Below are 20,915 nucleotides of genomic sequence, written 5' to 3' on the forward strand. Positions count from 1 at the left end.
TATATTTATAATAATTAAAATCTTAAATAAATAATAAGTTAGATAAGCAGAATTCCTCTTATAATTTGATTTCAGAATTATATACTGTAAAAGCTTAGAAAATAAATAAGCAGATATTTTTAGCAGAAGATTAGATTATCGAGATATAGATTTCTTGGATATATAAAGCATTTTTGCTTAAGATGAATTAGGAAATCTTATTAATATATATAGAGAACTGAATGCTATCTTCAGAATTGAATTCTTAGAAAAGAATTCAGAATTAATAATTTCAGATGAATAAAATAATTATATTAAGAATATATATAGTATACTAGCATATGAATATTAGAGAGTTAAAGCAATTTATAAATGTATTAGAAGATATTAGAATCTATTAAGTTTCAGAAAAAGAATTAAGAATATTCTATAATAATGCAATAGCTATAAGAAGAATAAAATAAAAAGATATAAGCTTTACAAACTATTATATTTCTTATTAATATTTATAATTATTTAGCAATTTATTAGTTTAGATTTCATTATTAAGCTATCTCTCTTATAAAAACTCTTAATTAAAGTATAATATAATAGCATTCTAGTAATAATTTGCAAACTAAGCAAATATGCTGAACCAGAACTAGGGCGCTGTTGCCCTCGAAAGAAAAAGGGACAAACAGCTGCTGAAGCAATGAGCAAGAGCTCATGCAACCCAAGCGTGCCTGTACAGATAAGAACAGCAAACTAAGGCTATACGGGCGCAAGAACAGAGTGAAAAACCTGTCTTAGATCTGTCCAAAGGGTTCAAAATTGAAAGGAAGAGAAAGGATGCTGAACCAGAACTAGGGCGCCGTCGCCCTCGAAAGAAAAAGGGACAAACAGCTGCCGAAGCAATGGGCAAGGGCTCATGCAACCCAAGCGTGCCTGTACAGATGAGGACAGCAAACTAAGGCCACACGGGCACAAGAACAGGGTGAAAAACCTGTCTTAGACCTGTCCAAGGGGTTCAAAAATTGAAAAGAAGAGAAAAGGATGCTTCATTGTTGCTTATAGCTAAAGAATTTGAAAAGTGGGTGGTATCCTTTATATGTATGAGGACCCTTGACCCACTGTACTCCATGTCCCACGGACTACCACCCTGGCCACCACAACAGTCCTCCCCCAGCAACTTTCTTCCAAAGTTGCGACAAGTCCAATGGTGTGCCAGGTCTGGTCAGATAGAAAGGAAAAGAAAGAACTAAAGAATCCATCGCAAGCTGTCGAAGGAAGCACTGCAACCCAAACCATTTCGCAATCCGACCTCTGCACCCAGTTTGATTGTCTGAGTCCTCACTCAAGTCAACGCAGTATTACCAATATCCGCCCATGATCTGTTTGCAGCGCGGGCGCAATCTGGATACATCCTAATGTCGACCTTCCCTTCGTCCCTGTCTGTTCTCGAACTCCGCCCGGGCAGCAGCAGTAGCAGTGGCCCTCTCTCTATTCTGAACCACCGTCCGTTCAATCCTTTCACAGTCTGCTCTCCACACATCCATCCTGATAGCATGCTCGAATCCTGTCCAATTCTCAAGACCTACTGAGGGTCTGACAGGAGCAAGACTATGGAGCTCACTCCACAAAGGCACATGAGGTTGCCGAGGTCTGTCAGGAAGATTAGAACGCATGATATTGCTGCTTCTCAATCTTCGGTGCAATGGAACATCAGTAGTCTGACCAGGCCTGGCCGTTTGCTGCATTGACAGCTGGATTGTTGCTCCTGGACCGGCTGGCGATCTTCGAGGTGAGCTGGCATAGGGGTCGGAAGGAGTTCTTTTAGGTTGCGGCGTTCTTCAACGCTTTGCATTTTCATGCCTTGCATTCCAATACATTGCGTTTCTGCAGCTGCGGTCTTCATAGTGAAATGGTCTCAGAGCTGGTCAACATGCTCTGTACCGGGTGCTTTTAAAATTTGGGTGATTTTATAGTATTCTGTAGTGGGTGGTAGCAGACGACACTTCGTCCCTCCTCCCCCAGCAAAACACACGAGATAACATAGGAAAGACAAAAGGAAAACGTGTTTTGCGAACCAAAGGAAATATGGATAGAAAGAAATCAGCCTCCCCCACGAGCCAAGAAGGCAGACTTGGTCGGAATTGTTATAAACATCCCGCTTCTATCCGCTTTCTCCTGTTCTCGCTTCTCTTTCTCCCTTGCCCGTGTAAGACGTCCGTCGTCTCCACCATTATTTTCTTCCCTGACATTATCATCGGTCTCGGTTGTCAGATCTATGTCTCCTGGGTTTGGACTTGGTTGACCAGGTATAGGATCATGGCCAATGATATCTGGGACCCAGAATGTAGTGTCGTCGCTCATGTCCATCTCCCGAACCTCGAGGGTGTTGTTGTCTGGTTCACCCCGCCAAGGAGCTCGCATAAGCAGTGCTCATCTGCAAAGAGTTTGTGCTCCCTTGAAGGGGATTCCTTGCAGAGATGGTTTGGGGGCGCCTGATCAGCTGTGAGATCTCCCGCAGAGCCTTGGTCTGATCGTATGAGACATCCCGGGTTTGTCTGAGAGTCTCAGATTGCAGTCTCAAAGAGTGAGCCATTGCAATCTGATCGATGCGAAGTTGCTCCATCAGAGATGCCAAGTGGTTCAACCCCTGCTCGGGCTTCTGGACAGATTCGGGCTTCAGGATCTGTTTAGTTGCTTCAGGCTGGCCTTGCCATTCGCCGGTTGAGTGCTGAGGAGGTTGGTAGTGCAATGGTCCCCCCAGTTTGCCCAACCTGAGCTGGCGGGTGATTGGGGAAACCATGAGTCGGCTGAGAAACAAGCACAGGTCGCGCCTGGTCAGGAATCGGTTGAGGTGGTGGCACCAAAGGAGCTTGGAATTGCGCCTGCTGATGGAGTTGAGGATTTGCAGCGCCAGATGCAAGCTAGTCTTGAGTCTCCTCCTTCTCAGCGGTAATACCGTGGTCAGCTCGAAGACGCTTGATCCAAGTCGAGAGGAGTTTCATCCAAGCCTCAGCAATAGGCTGAGTATCCCTGATCTTGAGACGGGTAAGAGCGTTGTTATAGTCAACAACGAATGACCACAAGCTCGCAGCATCAGTAATGAAACGGTTGTTGATGATGTTCAGCCGCTCCTGCTCAGGTGTGTATGCTTGGAGATGATCCCAGGGCTGATATGCAACCAACAGTCGGTCCTTCTGTTCGCCCCATGTCTTGGCACTCGTGGTATATCTCTCTACTTTCCCAGCAACGACTGCATCTGAACAGAAGCCTTTCATGAAGTTGAGCGCCTGAGTGTCGTCAATGCCTTTGATTTGACGCCACCAGTCGAAACGCTTCAGCCATGATGAGACTTCCATCCGAGAAAACAGTGTCAAGCTGCCACCAGCGAGTTCGCTATGGGAAGGGAACCGGAAGTTAGATCCATACTGTCCACTCGCAGAGGAACCAAACGAGCTCGGGGTTGGGTCAGGAGACTTGTCAGATGAAGAAGCTATCCTTTTTCCTGGTTGTCGCTTCCCTCGATGTTTCTTTGGCTTTCTGGTTCGAGATCCTTGAGTTGAGGGCGCCACAGCCGGAATGCCTTCCGTATCCTGCGGAAGACAATACTGTGGAGGTCGAGGGGGTTCAGGTGCTTGAGGGAGGTTCAGTCTGTGAGTGGAGCGTGCATGAGGTCTGTCTTGTGATGAACAACAAGGGATTGAGTTGGCTGTTCTGTGCTGCACTGGGATTTCCTTTATCAATAGTCCTGCCAACCAATGGAGGCATTTCTGACCAGGTGTAAGGCGTCGATTAAAGTTCGACATCGGATGATGTCGTCGTAATCCTCGACCTCTATTCCTCGTGTGCACTGACGGTTCCTCATCTTCACCTCCCTGTGTCCTTCGCTTTTGGGATAATGCAACCAGCAAGCTTTTGATCCAAAGGATCAATGTGGCCAGACGTGTCCAGGTAGAGCGTGCTGATCGGACCATCGCAAGGAGCACAGACCTTGTTAACCATGCCACTTTTCTCCACAGAGTACCATCCACCAAAAGCATCCCACTCTGTAATTTAACCATGGACCCACATCCGACATGGTTAAACTTTCCGCCGCAGCCTGTACAGGTCTGAGCTGTATCAGCTTCTGTGTAGGATCGTTGATTGATGTGGGAAATGTTGGAAAAAGGAATTCGTTTCTTCGTAATATTGGCCCGCGGGCTCAACGCATCGTTCACCAGCCCACGACCAGAACTCACACCACTCCTCCTCTGTCCACCCATCTCCCCTTTACGAGAGGTCTCAGGCATGACCCAGAGTCCAGACATGATGCACAGCCTGTCGTGTAAGCGTGATAGATAAAGGAAAATAAAAGAGCTCAGCAGGGAAAAAGAGTGCGCCCGTCCATAGGGTAAACTTGCTGCTCTTACTGATCCTCACGAACTGTGACGCAAACAGCCCTGAGCTACCAGCCTGAACAGCTAAGTCCACACTCACCGCACCATTGAACCAGAACTAGGGCGCCGTCGCCCTCGAAAGAAAAAGGGACAAACAGCTGCCGAAGCAATGGGCAAGGGCTCATGCAACCCAAGCGTGCCTGTACAGATGAGGACAGCAAACTAAGGCCACACGGGCACAAGAACAGGGTGAAAAACCTGTCTTAGACCTGTCCAAGGGGTTCAAAAATTGAAAAGAAGAGAAAAGGATGCTTCATTGTTGCTTATAGCTAAAGAATTTGAAAAGTGGGTGGTATCCTTTATATGTATGAGGACCCTTGACCCACTGTACTCCATGTCCCACGGACTACCACCCTGGCCACCACAACAATGCTTTTTTTTTTTTTTTTTCTATAGCTAAAGAATTTGAAAAGTGAGTAGTATCCTTTATATATATAAGAACTCTTGACCCACTGTACTCCATATCCCACGGATTATCATCCTGGCTACTACAACAGTTCTCCTCCAGCAACTTTCTTCCAAAGTTGCAATAAGTTTAATAATATGCTAGATCTGATCAGAAGGAGATGAAGTAAAGAAATAAAGAATTCATTGCAAACTGCTAAAGAAAATACTGCAAACCAAACTATCCCTTCAATTCAACTCTTATGCCTTTCCCTATTGCTTAAGCTATTATTCAAATTAATGCAGGAGTATTAGTATTCATTTTTAGTTTATTTGTAATACAAGTATGATCTGGCTAGATTCTAATGCTGATTTCTTCTCTGTTCCCGTTTGCTCTTAAACTCTGCTTAAGCAGCAGCAGCAGCAGCAGTTCTCTTCTAATTCTGCATTCTCATTCAATAAATTCTTTTGCAATCCGCTTTATATATATCCATCTTAATAGCATAATCAAACTCTATTCAGTTCGGAGAATCTACTGAGAGCTTAATAGAATTAAAGCTATAAAGCTTATTCTATAGAAGCATATAAGGCTTCTGAGGTTTATTAGGAAAACTGGGAGGCATGATATTGCTGCTTCTCAGTCTCTGATGCAATAGAGCTTTAGTAGCATATTTAAATCTAGCTATTTGCTGCATTAATAAGTTGATTATTGGTTCTGAATTAACAAGCGTTTCTTGAAATGAAGAGGAGTAAGAATCAGTAAGAGTTCCGGATGGAAATTAACTTAACTCTGAGCTGATACTACATTCTCTTAATGAATACAAGATTGAGCTAGCTAGAGCTATACTCTTTTGGAATTGTTATTTTGATGAAACTAGGCTGAATGCTCTATTTGCTCTGAAATCCTTCAGAGCAAAAGCTGATATATTTCTTCTCATTCTATTGAGATTGCTTTCAATAGATAGTTTAAGCAAGTTTATAACTTCTCTTATAAAGAAGATAATATTCAGCTTGTAAGTTATATTTAGTATTTTATTAGCTTTTACTTATATAGCTTTGTATTCTTGAAATGAAGCATTTCTTCTTAATAGCTGATTAGGATATTGCATATAATTGCTATATCCCAGCTTATAAGAAAAGGCTTGGCAGTGCAAGCTTATTATAGCTATCTCTGCATCTTATTCTTTTACATTTTGTGCAGTTTCTCTATAGTTAAGATAGAAAGCTTGCTTTTAGTCTGAATAGCTACTAAATGATTAATAGAAATCAGTAGATTTCAGAATTCGAAGGCAAAATAGTTCGATTGTATAAAGCAGAGCTGTATTCGAATTGTTATCCAGCAGCATAATTGGAACATTCTCAAAATTCTAATCCTGATTAGCTTTAGCATTTCTAAGCTGATTATTCAGATAGTGCTTGCTTGTATAAGCTAGTAGGATATTGCTGAATTTGTATATAGCAATGTAAAATTCTTTTTCAGTTTTTATATTAAGCTAAGATAGAGTATAAGCTGAAGTTGCTATATTAACTGAAAGAAGAACTTATAAGCGCTTCTATCTAGCTTTATATCTGAGCAGATCTTCCTTATTGAGAATATTAGGAGAGCTAGATAGATAAGCTATTGATAGAATATAAAGATATCTTATTAAGAATACATTTTGTTGATTATACTGAGTATAATAATAAAAGGCAGCTATAGTATGCTGCAGACTAATATCTTAAGAAACTTCTATATCTAAGAATCTAACCAGATTATAAATATTGAAAAGATATCTGAAAGAATTAGCGCTGAAGATTGTAAGCAAGTATAACTTGCAAGAGAATAACTCTGAGAAGTATTTCTTAACAAGTTCTGCTGCTAGATGATTTTCTTTATTTCTTAAACTAAAGTAGAGCGGATAACTCTTAATTACTTCAGTTGAATATAGTGCTCTGGGAAAGATAATCCGAAAGCAGTAAGCTTTAATTATTCAGTTTTCTCAGCTATGCTGAATAGATGGGAATAGAGAATACTTGAATTCAGCTATTGCTGCTGAGTTAAAAGGAAAGAGAAAAGAGAAGAATAGCTTTATTGGAAGATAAGCAGTTGCAAGAGAGATTTGTAAAGATATAAAATCAAGAAACTGAGAGGATATTAACTGAGGAAGAAAGATAGAAAAGAATGCAGCTTTAGCTAGAGGATCTGTTGAGAAAGATAATATTATATAAGCAGAGCAGTTAACAATTTGCTCTAATATCAGTATATAGATTTGAAGCAGCGTTGATAAGGAAGAAAAAAAAGAGTATATATATACTTGAGAAAGATGATTGTAAAGAAATTAAAGAAGAAAGAAGAATAGCTAGCTGCAAATATAGATGAAATAGCTAATTTATTTTATCTAATAATTACTTAAGTAATTTACTGCTTTCTATTTGTTACAAAATAAACAGCTTTACTCTTAGCTAAATAGAAGCTATCTAGCAATAAACTGAATAGAAGGCATAGTAACTTAGTTGAATGTATTTATTACTTATTGCTATCTTATTAATCTTTAGCAATTTATTTAATAATCTCTCTTTTAGTTCATTTTGCTTTTCAATTTGTTCTTTGTATAACAACTTCTCCTTCTATCAATCTTTCCTTATTCAGCTTTGCAATATGCTTAAAATGTTTCGAATTATTATTAATACTGTTTTCTCTTTATATATAAATACTGCTTTTTAAGAGATTGATAAGATTTGAATCTGATTTTCTTCTTCGATTTCTTCTTTTTAGAGCAGTAATTATTACTAGCTTAAGAATGTTTATATTGACTTTCTTGATATTATAAACTTTAATATTATTAAGAGAGATCTTAGCTTAATATATGCTTCTTGGAATATCTAAAGCGATATTATATTTTGGAATAACTTACTGCTAAGCTCTAGCTTTGCTGCTTATTTTGCAAAGCTGAATAATAAGAATTCTATTAAACTGAATTCTATTATAATATATAAAGCTGATTAGAAGCTCTTTAGTAAATATCTTACTTATATCTTCTTTCAATCTAAGCAAATAAATTCTCTTCTCATTCAGTTCTATAGTTAGTATAATCTAGTTTCTTATAATTACTACTCTCATTAGTATGCTACTGCTTGTATGCTTGTTCAGAAGCAGCAGATTAATATTAACTAACTTTTCCTAGAATGCATCTTAATGAAAAGCTTTTTTAATAAGAAATGCAGCAATTGCATTTATTATATAGAATCTGAATATAATTATATTAAAGACTTTCCTTGTATTAAAGAGCGCAGTATATAAATAAGATTTCTATTCTGATATTCTTAATTAGATTTGAATATATACTAATTATTATTCTTCTTGCAGTATTAGCACTTATTCTACTAATTTAGCTCTTAATATATAATTAAGATAGATTCTTAAATTAATTTCAATACTAATATTAAGCATATTATTAAAGCTTAATATAAGCTTATACAAAATAAAGGTATTGTATATAATCAGATTAAATAAGTTTCTCTTATACTAAGGAAATAATATCTATAGAATACTATAAATCTTATAATCAATTATAGTTGCAATGCTCAAAAAGATTACTGCTAATTTTATTTATATAGATTAGCAAGAAGAGTACTGCTTCTTCTGCTTTCAAGAAAGGAGTATCTGAATCTGAGCAAGCAGCTCTATAATCTGTATCTCGCAGTAAGAATAAAAGCAAAAGCAAGGCTGTAGTAGAATCTTGTATTGAGAAACGAGCTAAATTCGTTCAGTTTCAAGATTCTTTCTCTATTTTTAATAATAATTCTTCAGCAAATAATATAAATAATATAGATCTGAATAGAATAAGAAGAGAGCTATTAAATAATATTTACGAATATTTTAGTAATAAGAATGATATATAAAAGTAAGGAGTTTTTATAGATTGCAGTATTTCTTTAGCATTCTGCATTTTTCATGCATTGCATTCCAATATACTGCAATTTTTAAATAATGAAAATAGCTTCAGAACTAGTTAATATGCTCTGTGCTGAATGCTTTGAAATTTTTAAGTGAGTTTATAGTATTCTGTAGCAAGTAATAGCAGATGATATTTCATTCCTTCTTTTTCAGCAAAATATACAAAATGAAATAGAAAAGATAAAAAGAAAATATATTTTGTAAATAAAAAAGAAATATAGATAGAAAGAAATCAATCTTTTCTATAAGCTAGGAATGCTGATTTAGTTAGAATTGATATAAATATCCTATTTCTATCTGCTTTCTTCTATTCTTGCTTTTTCTTCTCTGCTGCTTATATAAAATATTTATTATTACTAACTCCATTTCTATTCTTAGCATTATTATCCGCTTTAATTGCTAGATTAATAATCTCTGAATTAGAACTAGTTTAGCTAGATATAGAATTGTACTTAATAATATCTGGAATTCAGAATATAGTATTATTGCTTGAATCTGCTTTCTGAATTTCAAGGATATTATTATCTGATTCTTCTTGCTAGAAAGCTTTTATTGAATCCAGCTTTTCTGCTAATAGTTAGCCAGATTGAAGCTTGATATCTTCTTCTTAGAGCATAAGCATCTCAGATTTTCAAATACTATTTATATTCTATATGAACTTTTTGAGATTAATAGCTAAATATATGCTTTTTAGCAGAACTCCATCTGTGATTTTAAGCTTATAAGCATATTTATCTAGAATCTAAGCAATTAAATATAAACTCTTCTACTTATAAAAGATCTTAGTATTGCATAAGTAGCTCATTTTTCGAATATAATTATAAATAAATATAAGATTTCTAATATTCAGTTGAGATTTTCATACTAGATTCTGCATTTAACTTTTAGCTATAATTTTTTAATAATATGCTTAAACAGCTTCAATTATCTTCTATATATTATCTTTCTTAGCTATAATTATTCTTAACTGCATTTCAAATACTTTCTAAGGAAATTGATCTTCGATTTATATAAGAACTCTTTATATCAAGATTTCAGTTTCAATTGGAATAAGCAGCTTCTAATCAAAAATCAAATAAAAAAAGCTGTATTTATGCAACTAGCAAATTATAATCTTTTCAGCGAAAAGTACAAGTTTCAAATACTGCTTTTATTTCTAAGATTAAGCATTAGCTAGCTTAGTAAGAGTACTTGCTAAGAAAAGATAATTAGTATAATGAGCACTGCAGCAATCCGAAGATTCCAAAGTATACAAAGGAGGTTTATGCTAACAAGAGCAGTGTTAAAGTGCTAAGTCCCTGAATACGGAACTGTACAAGTTTCAGTAAGCAATGCAAGTATTCACTGCCTTTGGAGCTATCAGAGTAGAGAGTAATCTGATACTTAGATTGATAACTGAAGAGCTATGTATAATGATCTGTCTAATGGTAATGAACGTATGATTATATATTCAGCTTTTCAGTGTAGCTTGCTGATGCTTACTGAGGCTTACTGTTGCTCAGTGGTGCTTACTGAGGCTTACTGCTGCTCAGTAGTGCTTACTGAGGCTCGGTGAGCATAGATGAGCTCTTCTGATTGGTTGGCCTGTAATTCTAATTCTGAGTTATGTAATCCTTGTGAGTTGTTTGATATTGAGTTATAATATCTGATTCTTGTTTGCTTATAATCTGTTTTCATGATTTGTATATTGGATGGATTATAATATTATCTTTCTTCTATTAATCATTGTTCTCAATAATCTTTTATAAGTATTCAGCAAGTTCTCTGTATATATGATTATATCTTTCTAATTGAAATATTGAATAGAATCTTAAATTCTTATATTGATAAATCTTCTTTCTTTATTCTTTTCAAGAAGAGCTTTGCTTATTAGAAATATTTTGGTTATATTGAATTCAACGGATATAAAATAATGCTATATTCTTTGTATTTGGAAGAAGGGATATTGTATAAGATAGTAGATGGAATAAAGAATTGTTTGCAATATATTAAGCAGAATCGTTCCTGCAATGCGGATTGTATACTTGTTTCTTCCTATTAGTATTTCCTTCTAAATATTTTTCTTTATTAACTAAGACTTTTTCTCTTAGTATTCCGGATTATTAATAAATTAATCTATATTAATGAGTATAAGCTTAAGAAGAAGAAGCAGTTATTAAAACTTCAGGCTTGCATAAACAAGTTGCTAGCTTGTTTGTTATAGCTGAAGAAGCAGCAATGCTTTCTTTAGGAGAAGAGGATAAAGCTGGTAAATGAGAGCTTGGAGAAGGAGAAGCGCAAGCGTATAGCTGCTGAGATGCAGGCTGTAGTTTCTGCAGAGTCTGTTATTGCTTCTAGGAATCCTTTCTCTAGCAGTTTTAACTGGAATTCTGTAAATATAAGGAATGCAGTAATAGATTAGTTAGATTTTCTGAAGAGCAAGGTCTCTAAGGCTTCTGGATCTCAGTTCAGGGCGGAGTGATTGTTTTAAATACTAGCTTTTCTTTTCCAATATTCAGCTACTTTTTCCTAAGTATTTTTGATATTCTTCTGTGATTCTCATAAGTTTTTGCTTGCTAAGTAGCTTTTCCATTTGATAAGGTATTCTCTCATACTATCCGTACTTCTATACTTGAGAATCTTTTCTATCTTATACTCTGATTCGTTGCTTTCTACTTCTGCTATATTATTCGCTGATATTTTCTATACTGCTGATTCCAGTAGTAAGATATAGAAAACTGAGTATATTCTTATCTTATAAAGTAATGCTAACTCATAGTTAATTAGAGAAATCTGTTGCAAGATTTTAAATAGTTCTAACTTCTTATAATCGAGCTTGTTGCTGAATCTAGTTGTTTTAATGTTTTTTCGAAATAGATAGATCTTATCTCTTTTCTGTAAGATTGGTTTCTCAATTCTCTTGGAGTTTGCGTATTGTACTATTCATTCCTGAATAAATTGTAATTCTAATTAGAGTTCCTTCTGAACTTTCTTAATCTTCTTAATTTTTTTATCTGTAGCTTCTGCATTTACTTCTTGCAATGCCTTATAGTAAGCTATTAGATTGTATCTGTAGAGCATAAAGAATAATGATTTCTTTATTATGCTTATATTCGTGCTATTATAAGCGAACTATATAAGAAGCAATAGATTAATTCAATTATTCTATTTCTGATTAATATAGTATTGAAGATATTATTCAATAATCTGATTCATTCTTTCTATTTATTCATCTATTTGCAGATGAAATGCTATAAACATTCTATAATGTATTCCGAGTTATTTTATAAGCAAAGTTCAAAACTTTGAATTGAACTTTCTGTTTCTATTAGAAATCATTTCTTCTGATATGCTGTAGTTAGCAATAATCATTCTAAGGAATGCATATATAAGTTTCTCTGCTGTACTGCTTTCCTTATAGAGAAGAAAATAAGCATACTTGCTTAGTCTGCAAATTATTACTAGAATGCTATTATATTATACTTTAATTAAGAATTCTTATAAGAGAAATAGCTTGATAATGAAGTTTAAACTAATGAATTGCTAAATAGTTATAAATATTAATAAGAAATGTAGTAGTTTATAAAGCTTATATCTTTCTGCTTTATTCTTTTTGCAGCTATTGCATTATTATAGAATGTTTTCAATTCTTTTCCTAAAATCTAATAAACTCTAATATCTTTTAATATATTTATAGATTGCTCTAACTCTCTGATATTCATATGCTAATATATTGTATACATTCTTAATATAGTTATCTTGTTCATTTGGAATTATTAATTCTGAATTCTTTTCTGAGAATTCAATTCTGAAAGCAGCATTCAGTTCTCTATATGCATTAACAAGATTTCCTGATTTATCTTGAATAAAGATGTTCTGTATATCCGAAGAATCTGCATTTCAATAATCTGATCTTCTATTAAAAGCATTTACCTATTCGTTCTCCAAGTCTTTGTAGTATATAATCTTGAAGTTGAATTGTAAGAGAAATTCTGCTTATCTGATTTATTGCTTATTCAAAATCTTAGTTATTATGAATATAATCAGATTCTTATAATCCGAGTGAACTATAATTAAGTATTATATGCTAATAAAATAGTATTGCTACTTCTTGAAAGCTTTTATTATTATTATGAGTTTCTAATCAGGGATTCCATAGTTAATTTCTAAGCTATTCAACTTCTTTGAAAAATTGCTTATAATTCTTAGATATTCTTAGTTATTTTGCTAGCTAAGTTGTTCTCCAAGTGCATATCCTAATACATTGATTTCTATTTCAAAGAGTTTATAGAGATCTGCTTTATACAGAACTGGTTCTGAAATAATATGCTTAATAATCTTATTGAAAGCTTTCTATGCTTTGAAGATTCATTCGAAAAGCTATTCTTTTTTGATAAGATTTGTAAGAAAGTATGCAATCCAGCTGTAGTTCTTAATAAACTGCTTATAAAAGTTAATATATCTGAGAAAAGACTTAATATCTCTGATATTCCTGAGAATTAGCTAATTCCTGATAGCTTCTATCTTATCTTTCTGTAGCTTAATATATTCTAGCTCAATTGTAAATCCAAAATAATTAATCTTTTGTATATGAAAGTAACTCTTTGCAAGCTTTACAAGAAGTTTTGCATTTTGAAGTATTTGCAATACTGTTTTTATATATTTCTTATATTCTTCAAGTATTTGAGAATAGATAAGGATATTGTTGAAATAGGCAATAATAAACTAATTCAGATGCTTGCATAGAATATGATTAATTATTTTCTAAAATGAAGCTGAAGTATTTATTAAATTAAAGAGCATAACTAAATATTCGTAGTATTTATAGCATATTCTGAAAGTAGTTTTCCATTCTTTTCCTTTCTTTATTCTGATTAAGTTATAAGCTTCTTTCAGATTTAGAACTGTAAACCATTATACTCCTTGCAGCTTATTTTATAATTCCTTAATAAGTAGCAATAAATATTAATTCTTAATTATAATATTATTAAATTGCTTGTAATTAATATATAGCTTAAGCTTGCTATTTTTCTTAGATATAAATAGAATAGAATATTCTGCTAATAATTGCAATAATTGTATATAATCTTTCTTAAGATTCTCATCGAAATACTTCCTAAGTGCCTCTAGCTATGCCTTATCTAATCTGTAAATAAGGAAGAATTTGAGCTGTTTTCCTTCTTATAGCGGGATCTTGTAATTGTATAAGCTGTATTCCAGCAATCCTGTATCCAATTCTTTCTGGAATAGTTTCTTGAACTTGTAATATTCTTATAGTATATTTGCAAGTATTGATTCTAATTCTTGTGCTGTTTCTGCTATCTGGAGAAATAGTAGATACTGCTGAGCGTGCTTCTTTTCGTTCGTTGTTTTTGAGAGCTTTGAGCGTTCGCTCCAGGCTGAACTGAGTACTCGAGAGCTTAGTTTCGAGATTTTTTCTATATAGATTTACAATTCATATTCTGAAGCTTTTCCTTATTGCTTCAGAGCGAACTAACTTACTGAGGATCTTACTTTCATTGTTTTGCTAATCTATTAGCACTCTAGCACTATTTGGATTTGCTTGTTACTAGATTTTTCTCCTTGAACTGCTAGCTCTGCTGATTTGAAGATATATATAAAGTTGTTTAAAGCTTCTTTTTCTAAGTATTCTTCAATAACTAGCTTCGATTCTGCGCTGCTGATTGCAACTATCTCTCTAAGTACAGCTTGTTCTTATAAGAGCTGGCTAGTAGTTTAATTGATTCGAGAATTGTGCTCCTTAAGCCATAAAAGCCCTATAATTAGCTTATGCTGTGCTATATCTGTAATATCAAAGAAAGCTCTGATTATACATTCTTGAATCAAAACAGATAGATAATTAGTTTCTCTATTGATTACTCCTTAGTTATATGCAACAGATTATCCTTTTACAATGCTGAGAATATATGAGCATCTCTTTTATCTTCATTATAGTTATGCCTGATTAACGATATATAGAAATATAAAGTTTCCCTAAGCGCCACTATTCAATAGTATGCTGTATTTGTATTCTTGAATATATATATTAAACTTAATATAAGCATAATCTGTTCTAGAAGCTTCATATAAGAACTATTCCGATCTGATTATCTGCAGTCCCTTTACAAGCAATCTTATTCTTTTGAATTTATTAAAAACTGCTTATCCTTCTAAGCCTGCTTCGCTGCTTCTTAAGCAAGCTTCTTAGCTTGCTTTTGCTTATATCATTATCATTTCTAATCTTTCTTCTATTAATACTAGTTGCAAACTTTATTATTAATATAAATCATGCAGAATATCATCTTATACTGCCATCATTCTATCTTTTTATCTATATATTGCATAAAGCAATTATCTAGTAATCCAATGTATGCATTATAATACTATTTATTGAAAACCTCTCTGAAGCAGAATTTCTATTCTTCAATAATCTGAAGAATTTATTCTGATTCTCTAATAGGAAACTATTCATATTGCATCTTATCTGAGAAATGCATTCTGCAGCTATAATAGATGCAGAAGATTCAAGCTAGTTTATAGTATAGATTGTAAAGTAAATCAATTCGAAAATCTTCATCTTGTTATACTTCGATGTTTTACAAGAGAATGCTAGTAAAGAGCTTCTCTAACTCTATCCTATAGATAAGATATTCAATTTATATTGTTTCCTTATTCCATCTAATGCTAAAAAAGAACCTTCTTATAAGCTTCTTAAGTTCATTGTTTACAAGAGACTCTGGTGAACCATTGAATCGCTCGTTCTAGCTTAATCTTTCTATTGCCTGAGAAGCATTTTCGATATTATTTAGATATTCATACCAATAACTAAGAAAATATCATCCCTTATTCATATTCCTAATTAGGATATTTAGCATAAGTAATAAAGAATATTAAAGAGTATCATTGCTAAGCTCTTCTTCCAACGCTTAAATGCTCTATTCTACAATATTAAAGCAGTTCGAGTTGCTACTCATAGGAATACTAAGCATACATTCTCATCCTGCTATTGCTATTTATCTGCAGCATCTAGATTTCTAAGGGAATCATTCTGAATCTTCCTTACTCGAAAAATATATTAAGCAGTTATTATTATAACAGAATATTCAGCTAAGACTTCTATAATTAACAGAATCCAATACTTGCTCTGAAAAAGTATTTTTGCTTAGTTGATTAGGTTTCTATTATCAAGTAACATTCATCTAGCATTCTTTCTAAACTAATTGCTATTTATTCTTTCAGAGTTGATAACAGTTGCATGCAATATATCCTTATTTGTTGCAGTTATAGCAAATAATGCTATTTCTCTTGCTATACTGCCTGTTAGCAGCATTAAGTTTCATGGGATCAGCATGCATAGTGCTGCTCTAAGCTGTATTGCTATACTGATCTTCATTCTTGCTTTGGAATTTCTTGCTTATATTAGCTGGAAACTTCTAAGTCTAGCTTCCTTTCTTCTTAAACTTCTCTACTCATCGTTTATACAGACAGTTGTTGATGCGAATAGCTTGATTAGAGAACATTGCGAAGTTCTCCAGCCAATCCTGCTTAGAGATTTCATCTTTAATATCATCCTTAAATCCCTTGTAATAATACTTTATAAGATTCTTATCTTCTTATGAAAATTATACTAAGAATTGCTTAAATCTAACTATATAAACAGAAGCTAACTTAGTCTGCTTAAGATTTATAAGCTGCTAAGCTATAATGTATTCTTTATTGGAATTATCAAAGATTTTCTTGAAAGCTTTCTCAAAGCTTTCAAAAGAATCAAATATATTCTTAGTATTCTGAATATGCATATTAGAATTATTCTGATACTTCAAGTAATTGTATAGAGAAAGCTTATACTAGATAAAAGCATTCTTTTTGAAATGAATCTCTGCAAGAATAACTTTCTCAGATTCCTTAATAAACTGAGTTTCATAATACAGAAAATACGCTCTGCAGTAGATAAGGAATCCATGTAGCGTTTTTTAATTGCTATTATATATAGCAAGCTTATTCATCTTATATGCTTTTCCAGCGCTACTAGTAATTACAGAAATAAACTGCGCCTGCTAAGCTTATTAAGCTAGCTAAGCTTGTTGATTAATAATAGTAGCGCTCTAAGCTTGCTATTATTCATATAAATCCTAGATATACTGAATAAGCTAGTATATCTGATTAATCAGTTCTTCCTAAGTAGAAGCATATAAGAATGAAGAGATTTCTGGAGAAGCTATTGTATTCCGTATTGCTCAAGAAGATAATACTGAACTATTCTTGAACAAGAGTTATTAAAATGTAATAAGCATTGCAATAATCCGAAGATTTCAAAGTATACAAAGAGGATTTATGCTAACAAGAGCAATATTAAAATGCTAAATCTCTGAATACAGAACTGTACAAGTCTTAGTAAGCAATGCAAGTATTCACTGCTTTTGGAGCTATTAGAGTAAAGAGTAATCTGATATTTAGATTGATAACTGAAGAGCTATGTACGATGATCTGTCTAATGGTAATGAACATATGATTATATATCCAGCTCTTCAGTGTAGCTTGCTAATGCTTACTGAGGCTTACTGTTGCTCAGTAATGCTTACTGAGGCTTACTGCTGCTCAGTGATGCTTACTAAGGCTTGGTAAGCACAGGTGAGCTCTTCTGATTGGTTGGCCTGTAACTCTAACCCTGGGTTACGTAATCCTTGTGGGTTGTCTGATATTGAGTTATAATACCTGGTTCTTGTTTGCCTGTAACCTGTTTTCGTAACCTGCATGTTGGATGGGTTATAACAATTAGCTTTTACTTGTTCTTAAGTATAGGAATTGTAACTAAAGATCTGAATAAGCAGGATTTCAAGAGCTCTGATAGTTTTAGCTATCTCAGCCTTGTTTTCTGATTCTCTATTAATAGTAATTTTGAGAGAGTATCTGAATACAAGAATAATCTCTTCCAAAATGAACTTCCTTATTTCTGCAGCTGTAGCTTTCTTAAAAGATCTTGCAAGCATATAGCTAATTAGATTATAGCAAGCTTCTGCAAGATATCTGTAACTGCTATTCTCAGCTATATATTGAATATTAATGCTGATTCTTGTAAAGAGTTAACTTGGAAAAATTAGGATTACTTCTTCCTTTTATATCTTTGAATTGAATTTTGCATACTTCTTGCAATTCAAAACAGTATTAGCTATATCTATTCAGAGATCTTTTCAGTAGTAGAGTTGCTTAATATAAGCTATTATAGAATCTCAATCTTAATATTCAAACTTAGCATAATATTCTCTAATAATTCAGTAATAAAGATTAGAATCATCTACTATTTATTAGCATAAGAATTTCGTATTAGCGCAGTATTATAAAGCTTGATTAAGTATTTAATACTTTAATACTTTTATTATAAAATTCTTACAATCTCTCTTAAAAAGTTTTAATAGAATAATCCTATAGCATAAGAACTCTATATACTATTTTAACTATTCTATTCATTAAAGAGTTAGATTTAATAATAATACTAGATCAGCTCTATCTAAATTTATATTATTAAGCTAAGCATTATACTAGTTCTCAATATTACTATCTTTATCTTTCTTAGATAGTATTGAATATAGAGATTAAGAAAAAGTATTAGCTATAGAATTCTTTAATCTGGGAATATATTTAATAATAAAATTAAATATCTTAATTATTGCTATTTATTTATTCAGAAGAGTATTAGATATATTATTCATTTCTTTATTAAATTAATTTATTAGAATGCAAGTATCAGTTTCCAGAATGAAATAGCAATTATAAAGATACTGCTGAAGAGATTATAGAGCACAGAGAATAGCATAATACTCTTTCTTAATAGCATCATATTTCTATATTACAACTATTCAGATTCTGCTAATAAAATATACTAGCTTTCATTTATTCTCTACTATCTATATTAGTACAGCACTCTAGCTTAATAAGCTTGCATCTATTATAAGAACAATCTTTCCAGTATTAGTATTATAATTAATTGAAATAATAACTGAATAAGATGTAAGTATTCGAATAAATATAATAATAGCTTCTTTCTATTCCTTCTCTCATCTCTATACAACATCTTTCTTGAGAAGATTATAAAATAATTGAATAATAATTGCAAAATTCCAAATCCAAGCTGCATAATAAATAATTAATTCAATGAAAAAGCGAACATCTTTGATATTCTTGCATTCTATTCAGACTAGAAGCTTTTTCATCTTTCTATTCTAAGATTATTATTTACTGAAACTGATAATATAATTAACTATATTAACTTTTACTTAGCATTATTCTAACTTAAATACTGAGATTATAGCTTTAGCTAGCTCTGTATTTACAAGAATCTTATTAAGATTTCCGATATATTTAGCAATATATCTATATATTTCGGAAAAGCTTAGAACTTCTTCATTTCTATAAATTATTATAGAACTATAAATAGAAATATTATCAAAAAAAGGCTAGTATATATAAGAAATAAGATTATATAGAAATCTAATTATTATTCTTATAAACTAAGCAATAGAATTAATAATATTTTAGAATAAAGTATATATTCTGAATAAGCTTAAGAGTATTAAGAAGATTATTATATTTCTGCTATTAGAATACAGTTGTACTTAGTTATATTCAGAAAAAAAGTTAAGTAATAAAAGAATCTTGCATATAGTAAACTCTTCTAAGAATTCATCTAAAGCAGGCAGCATGAAAGCATTCTTAAAGCTATACTTGTTATATTTTTGAGTATTATTAATTAAATATAAGCTATTATTCTTTTTAATAATAAGAAATTAGTTATTTCTGTATAATATATAGCTTTTCTTAATGATCTTCTGCTTAATATATTATTTCAGAAGCTTTATTAGCTTTAGCTTAAGAGTATTAAGGATTGAAATATGCTTTGCTTGAAAAATCTTATAAGATATAATTCTGATTTCTTACAAGAAAGCTACTTTCTCAATAATCTTTTTAATCTTAATAAAGTTTTATATAAGAGCTTTGATTCTATTTCTCAATATATATTTGAATATTTCCTTCTTAGCTTTAGAAAACCCTTTATAGTTTTTCTCTTGCATAGCAGCTTACTAGTTAGATCTTAGATACTAATTAGGATTCAGATTGCTAAATTTGGATTTAATTCACTTATCATACTTAATAAGCTTTGTGAATTGCTGAGCTTATCTTATCTTCTCAATCTTAGCAAGCTTTTATTCGATTATTTCTTCTGATACTAAATTATTAGGCTGGGAATTATTAATTAGCTTAATCTTCTTGTTTTTGAGCTTATAAAGAGTATTAATCAAGCTTAAAACATCTTTTCTTTTCTTTCTTATATAATATAACTAGCATAAATAGCGCTGGCTGCTGTGTATTCTATACAGATAAGACTCTCAAGTTGCTTCTTCCTTATTTACTATAGAGCAATTCTCCTTCAACTTTCTTCCCATCAGTTCTACTATTAACTTATTTATAATAGCTGCAATATCTTATTCAGATATGAACATCATAGCTATATCTCTCTTTTTCAATAATACTTACTCTAGAATAATTTCTTTGCTGATAGCTCTATATTCCTCAGAATAGCTGCTAGCATTCAGTTTTTTGATATAATTCTGTATAAATTCTTCTCTTTAAGAAGTTTCTAACTGCTAATTGTAGTAATTAGTTATACTTCTCTAAAGGCAAAGCTTATATAAAGAAATCTGAGAATAAAGTAATTAAAGAAAAGCTTGATTTGTATTATAAACAGTATTTCTAATAGTATAGAATAATTTAGCAATATTAATCTATTATTAATAATATAGAATATTATTTATTTAAAGAAGCTATTATAGAAAATATTAGTTTTAAGAATTCTAATAAGCGCTATATCTAATCCATTGTATATATATAAGATAATATTCGATATTAGTATATAAAATAAGCGTATGCTTGAATATAGAGAGAGAGCTATTAAGCTTATTTCAGTATCTGTATTCAGCATTGCTTATACAGATTTATTCTCTTTATCTTTCAGCTATAGAGGAATATATGCTACTAGAGCAATGCTTCTATCTCGGATGCTGCTAAGAGCAATTATAGAAGCTGTTACAGAAGGAAATGAGGATTTATTAAAAGCTTGAATTATATTAATAGTAAGCTTAATATAGCTAGATTTAGTAATAAGAGATAAAGCTTAAACTATAAATAGTTAAGCTAGTTTCGAAAGATATTCAGTA

General features: G+C 32.3%; 1 protein-coding gene across 1 annotated transcript; it reads right to left on the reverse strand.

Annotated features, from left to right (window-relative positions):
• Positions 1–994: 994 nt before the first annotated feature.
• On the reverse strand, positions 995–3,640 carry M406DRAFT_356120 (uncharacterized protein). Its single transcript, XM_040923364.1, has one exon. It carries the CDS (start codon positions 3,324–3,326, stop codon positions 2,892–2,894), a length of 435 nt encoding a protein of 144 aa, XP_040776875.1. The 5' UTR covers positions 3,327–3,640; the 3' UTR covers positions 995–2,891.
• Positions 3,641–20,915: the final 17,275 nt, after the last annotated feature.

The sequence above is a fragment of the Cryphonectria parasitica genome, assembly GCF_011745365.1.
Source record: "Cryphonectria parasitica EP155 unplaced genomic scaffold M406scaffold_4, whole genome shotgun sequence".
NCBI lineage: Eukaryota > Fungi > Ascomycota > Sordariomycetes > Diaporthales > Cryphonectriaceae > Cryphonectria > Cryphonectria parasitica.